The 6,305-nt window shown below is 38.8% G+C and overlaps 1 protein-coding gene across 2 annotated transcripts; it reads right to left on the reverse strand.

Moving 5' to 3' along the window:
- Nucleotides 1–2,480: 2,480 nt before the first annotated feature.
- Nucleotides 2,481–5,930, reverse strand: gal (galanin/GMAP prepropeptide). Of its 2 annotated transcripts, XM_033968224.2 has the most exons (7): nt 5,863–5,930; nt 5,701–5,781; nt 5,365–5,419; nt 4,531–4,602; nt 3,010–3,096; nt 2,827–2,898; nt 2,481–2,735 (listed from the first exon to the last, which is right to left on the reverse strand). In XM_033968224.2, the coding sequence occupies exons 2-7, from the start codon at nt 5,779–5,781 to the stop codon at nt 2,674–2,676; spliced, it is 429 nt and encodes a 142-aa protein (XP_033824115.1). In that variant the 5' UTR covers nt 5,863–5,930; the 3' UTR covers nt 2,481–2,673. The 2 variants fall into 2 exon arrangements, with proteins under 2 accessions (XP_033824115.1, XP_033824116.1); XM_033968225.2 differs by lacking the exon at nt 4,531–4,602 and having other exon boundaries at nt 2,484–2,735.
- Nucleotides 5,931–6,305: the final 375 nt, after the last annotated feature.

Genomic DNA, 6,305 nt, shown 5'->3' on the forward strand with positions numbered 1-6,305 from the left:
TCACCATATAATTTTCACAATATCAGAGCAAATTTGTTTGAAGTAGTTGATAAGTACTACAGTTATGGCTTTGTGTTCTTATTTTGTCCAGCAGAGGGAAGTATACTCCTGTAAATGTATGGATTTCTAATCTGCATCTTCACTGTATCTTTGTATCCAATGTTAATTCTCCTTTCTCTACATTGTACAGTATTATTGTTGTTTGCTAAATTTGCCTAAATTGTTCTGTTGGTAAGGAGTCCTTATTTTGAGGCGAGGAGTTCTGACTTACTGCGATACAGAAGCTTGACAGCATCTATTGGCTGATGTTTCACTAGAATCTGAGGGACATGCTACCTGATGACATAAAATGTCCATTCACTATACTTGTAAAATCTCTTGAATCATACAATTTGATCTACCTGATTGTAATCGCTCAAAACAAGCAAATCTGTAAAGGTAAAACAACAGTTAATTTAAAGACAAATGCTGGGTTATATCTAGACCACATTACTGACCGCTGTAGTTATCGCTTGCATTTTGTCCAGCATTCAGCAGTTCAGGATCAGGATCAGCACCACAGCCAAAGGGGAGAGAAGTAACCACTACCAACACAAAAGTTTTATTCACCAGGTTATGAAAAACTACTACAAAATCCTTCTTCATGTCTAACCTTCCTCCTGACAGTAGCTAATGTTTCCGTTCACTGGAGCATTTTCCAGGGTAGCATACACTGGTCCTGGGTTCATGAATAAAATTTGTCCATTTTGATTTCCATTGTACAACATCTGTGGACAAATCAAATTCAATTCTGGATCAAAACACAATTAATGAATGTGACATATGCTCTATAGCTACAGGATATGTGAGGCGGTTGCTGTCAAGAGAGCCTTTTTCCATGTGCGGATGCTCCATTGTAAAAGCCACAGAAATATTGGACTCTGAAGAGTGCATTTCCCCCTAAAAATACACAATTGCTCACAGTCACTGAACCCAATACATTTTAACCAAAAGAAGTCCCAGTGAGATACACCCATTACTGTGAAGAATGTGGCAAACTTACTGGCATCATGCTATACAGAATGGGGTTGGTAGTAAACCAGGAAGTTGTGCCTGACTGTCCGCTGTTCTCAGCACCAGTGATAGAACTGCAAGTAAACAAGATTGCTTATGTTTGTTGTTTATCCTCTGCTGTTTGTATTTGGTGCATAGATCATGTTTGGTGCATAGATCATGTTTGTATTTGGTGCATAAAGATCATTTATCATTATTTATTAAGAGACAAGTGCACTAGGCGTGTAATAAGACAACCCTATGCCCCATCACCTCATGTCTGCAGAGGCGACTTTACCTGTTGTGAAGGGAAAACTGCTGAGACTGTGGATACATGAGAACGTTTGTGCAGAGCAGCTGATCCTGGGGAGGCTGAGATGGACACTGATGCCTGTAGCAGATCGAAAGAGAATATAAATGAGATATTTGAATTGAACATTTTTGACATAGAGCTGAGCAGGATATAAACTACCCAAGTGGAACATGCTGCTGTCCACACGGGACTGTTACAGGATGGTCCTCTGCAGGCGGCGCTGTCCACACAACGGCCTCTGAAAACACAACATCCCTGACATTGTCTTCTGGCATTAGATATGTCGTTTTCTCCTCATATTTAAGATCTTCACTGCAACTGTCCATGTCAAAAACTGTATTTGTCCAAGCACCTGAATGTCAGACACAAATAAAAAAAAAACGTGTTATTTTGCTGAAACAAGTCGATTATAAAACAGTGTCTTAAAAGATCAACTGTTGTTAGCCGTTAGCACAGAGGGTTAGCTTATTTTAAACATCAATATCCAAAAAATACGATTTGAATTCACGAACCTACAAACCTACAACCTACCTCCAAATATGATCTCAATTACGACAAAATTAGTTAAAAGTTATTTCAAACGGACTAACAGAGCAGCTACTTGCACTTTTGAATGTGGTGTTGAGTTTTTGTTCAGTTGTGTTGTGGCTGCGCTGGAGCCGTTGGACTCATTGGTCGAATAAACCGTCGGTTGTTGCGGCCTCGTCTTCACAAAACAGATGGAACTCAGTGGAAATAAAACTTAATATTTGCTTTTTGATGAATAAAAACGTGATTATACTGACGATATTAATTCATAAAGGCGGTGTAGTTAGTGTATTAATGATCAACATTGATATAACAGAACTCCTGCGCCCACGTGACTAAATGTGCACGTGACTCCATTTTGTATGCGGTGAATTAGTGGTAATTAATGGATGCAATTAAGATTATATTTGATTACGTTTGAATTTATGTGCATAGGCCTATTAAGAACCTGAGAGCTATGCAACATCCCTTGACACACAGCTGTTCGTGATGTTCCTATTTGTCAAACAGTAAACCTTCTGGATCTGAACTGAGCCTCTGTCATCTTTACTGCAACACAGAGAACACAATACAGGGGTGGATCGTTTACACATGCTGACTGACTTAAAATAACATGATTTTAAGTCCAAGCGCAATTTGTTTATTTTTTCTATTCATGTGATAATATACTTACAACAGTCATAGTCTCTCATAATCAATAAAACATTTTCAAACATAGGCTATTAAGGTTTATTAACACAGGTCATCATGATAGGTGCACACAAAGTAACGCTTGGGTAACAGGAGTAGACATCTTCTCACTATGGATTGGCTATTTCTTCTGATGTCACTGAGGAAGGCAGGCTGTCCAAGGCTCCCATCTCTACAAGCACACAAGGGAGTTTATTCATATTTCATCATTGTAGTGTATGCATGTAATAATAATGACCATGATACAACATTATTATGCAAACCTTTGAGTTTAAGGTAGGAAAGGAATTCAACGATGGCATGGAGGATGTCTTCATCTGGTATCCTCATCGAACCTGCGCACAAAAACATGAATGCACTATAACCCTTTTACAGAGGAAAGGTAACTGGAACAAAAGTAATATACTTCGGAAACTTCTTTCATTGTAGTCGGTAAAAAGACAGACCTGTTCTGAAGTCTTCCTCCTGGCCCAAGTCTCTCTTTCCAGCAAGACCAGGTTTCTCTCCTAAAGTCCTGTGCCCATCTATGCCATCTGAACAACAAGTATTGGATGAATGAAAACTTTAAGAAGGCATTTTCTGCATCCTCACATATCAGCTGTTGGTTTGAAGAGGTAATGTACAGTTCTCAGCCCCTCCTTACTGCGTACTGCATTTTTGTAACGTTTGGTATTTATATCCAAACTTGAACAGACCACTACAGGGCTTGGCTCACGGAATTGCAGTAAAACAAAAAAAGGAAGCTGTGATGCATGCAAACATCAAATGAACTAATGAGACTGTAACAAAGTGAGCATGAGCTTGGCAAAAAAAAAGGAAGAACAAAAAAAGAACACTATTTTATGGCCCATTTGCAAAGTCAAGAGCTATTAACTAAAAATGAAAGTAGCAACCTAAACACGTCTTGGCTGTACATTGCCACTATGGAAACATCTATATTATATTTTATTGTTAGATGCAAACCATTTAACAATTATATTATGTAAACCCTTGTTTTATCTATTTCTGCATGAATGTATTTCCCATGTTACAGTTTAGTTTAGTCTTTATTTATAGGGACAATATACAGAGATATTAAGTTAATAAAAATGGAGATTGCAGCTAAATAGCTAGTTCACATCTGCAGTCCCTGATTTATGCTGATTTAGAGCCTTACACCATATGTTTTTGTCCGTTCTGTTCAAAGCATACAGAATTGTACATTTTCTTTTATATAAAATTATGCCATAAGTATTATCTAAAGACAGAAGTCATCCTATGTCAGACAAGTTCCATTATTCTTTTCATATCACCTCATGACTGGTCTTATGCCACGGTAAAGTTGGATGATCCTGGGTTCTCTTTAGAAAAAGTACTTCTCAATCTTGCCTCTCAACCCTTAGCTACAACATAACTGACACCATGCATTTTCACTATGGAAAGAACAATTACTTATATTACTTAACTGCAAAGCAGCAGCTTAAGTTAATGTAAAAAGAAAATTGTACAAATGGGAGAAGCCAGAGCCGCCTAGAACAACTGTGATTTGTTTTTACTTCTGTGTCCATTTTGTGGCAGGAATTTTAAATCAGATTGTACATCTTTGAAACAAACACAGAAAGTCAAATTCTTTCATTGTGTTTTTTTCTCTCAGTCGTATTCTGTCTGTAGGCTTCTGTTCTGCCATTGGATTAGCTCAAATGTGATCTGAACATGCACATTTATAACCTTTTACCCTGGATGTTTTATAAGAACTAAAATTTGGCTAGCATAGGCCTACTCTAACACTATTTCTGTTGTAATAGTATATTTATTCCATATTGTTTAAGTATTGAGTGAGTAGATTCCTCTGTCCCTGCCTGACACACAGATGCATGATTCTGGAGACATGTTTAGCGACAGAAGCAGCTAACTGAGGTGAGGACAGTGAGGCAGAACAATTCCTGGCCGGACCAAGGCCCTGCAGTGGCCGTCTGTTTCTATCTTACATTGAGTGACCAGCTCTTCTCTGCCTCTGGCACTGGGAGAATCCTTTATCTGAATTAGGTGATCAATACGACCTGAAACACAGGATGAGGCAGGAGCAACCTTTACCTGGGCTTTACACACACTCACACAAAGGGAACATTTCCTGACTCCATGTCCACGGCCTACTCACAGCTCTCCATTTGTAAGCTCTACGCTGTGGCAAAGAAGGCCATTGCTTAAATTACACTAAATTAGCCTACACACTGGATACAAAAAAAAACAACTGATTTCTAAAAGAGCAGGTCATCATCTCAGGACACATTGTCAGGTCACAAAAAAGCAACACACATAATGTGACTGCATGCTATTAGTATTCAGCTGCTACAGGTCATTAGGGCGCAATGAGAGAAAATTTGTTGTAGAGTTATCACAGCTTGTATTATTCAGAAGTCCCATTTCTCTGAAACATATAAATCCTTTTCAAACTGACCTAATTTGGTATAAAGGTTTTTAATTCTGCTTTATCAGCTTTTGCACACATTGTGGGCTTTCTAAGTCAGTATTGCTAAGTTGCTGAAGATGGAAGTTTAGATCTAGTTTTATTTTGATGTTTCTACTATTTTTGAATAATCAAGCAAAAGTCGCAAAAGAAGATCATGTAATTTTTCAATGCAAATGGATTGTCAGTCTGTAGGTGTTATAGTCTCTGGACCTCTCCAAAGAGGGATAAGGGCATAATGGCCGATGTCTAAAATATAACTCTTTATCTGACAGGAATCCGGTATTTTATAGGTTCACCATATCTTCAGAGCTGTAGCACAGTGTTTCATGTAAAGTGTGCAGTCAGTACTTACGGGGCCCCAACAGGTAACCAGCACTGTTCAGAGTCCAGCCACGCTTTTCTTTCGCCTATAGGACAGGCACGATTAATACATTAGGTTTGTTTAATGAGTGTGTCACAGACAAAAAGAGTGCGAAATACATTCTATTCTTAGTCTCGAAAAAGCAAACTATGACATAACATCTGGTAACAATCATTTTGATGTATATGTGTGTATGTGTTTGTGGCTATGTGTGTGTGTAATTGTGCAGGTCATATGCAAACACATCAAACTGCATCAATCAAATAAACCTTTACCAGTTTCTAAGAAAGTATAAAAGTTTTTAATAGGCTTGTAAGTTGGTCTTACCGCTATCACCAGGCCGATGGTCTCTGAGAGGGTAGCACAGAAGATGAGCGACACACAGAACAAGCCAAAGCACTTCTGCATCTGCAAAACAGCACAAAGAAGAGCTGAGTTACATAAAGCTACACGACATGTGCTGTATCTGATATGGCAAAATACACTCACCTTTGTGTGGACTAGGTCTTCACTGTGCTCTGGAGTTTGAAATGGCTTGTGCGGATGTGATTTCTTGATGTTGGAGAACCCAGTGTCTTTTATAGAGATGATGGGCATATCCAGAGCTGGCCGGCGTCAGCAGCCCCTCCCAGCTCACAGGAGGGGCAGGTCACGAACACTCAGCACAAAGACTCTCAACAACATCACTTCATGTCATCACTGCCATTTTTCTTTGTCCCCAGCGGCGCCACACTGTTGAGTATCAAAAGACTGTTCCTCTGCCCAAATGTGATCTGGGGACTCAAAATTGTTCATTTAATATATGCACACCAGGCCCACGGCTATGCTACATGGAAGAAGGTCTTTAAGCCAAGAACAAATTTCCCTAAGGACACAATAAAGTATACCTTAACCTTAATGGCTGTTTTTCTTTTTTGTTTGTTTTTATTAAT

Source organism: Periophthalmus magnuspinnatus, chromosome 6 (assembly GCF_009829125.3).
Source record: "Periophthalmus magnuspinnatus isolate fPerMag1 chromosome 6, fPerMag1.2.pri, whole genome shotgun sequence".
NCBI classification, from domain to species: Eukaryota; Metazoa; Chordata; class Actinopteri; order Gobiiformes; family Gobiidae; genus Periophthalmus; species Periophthalmus magnuspinnatus.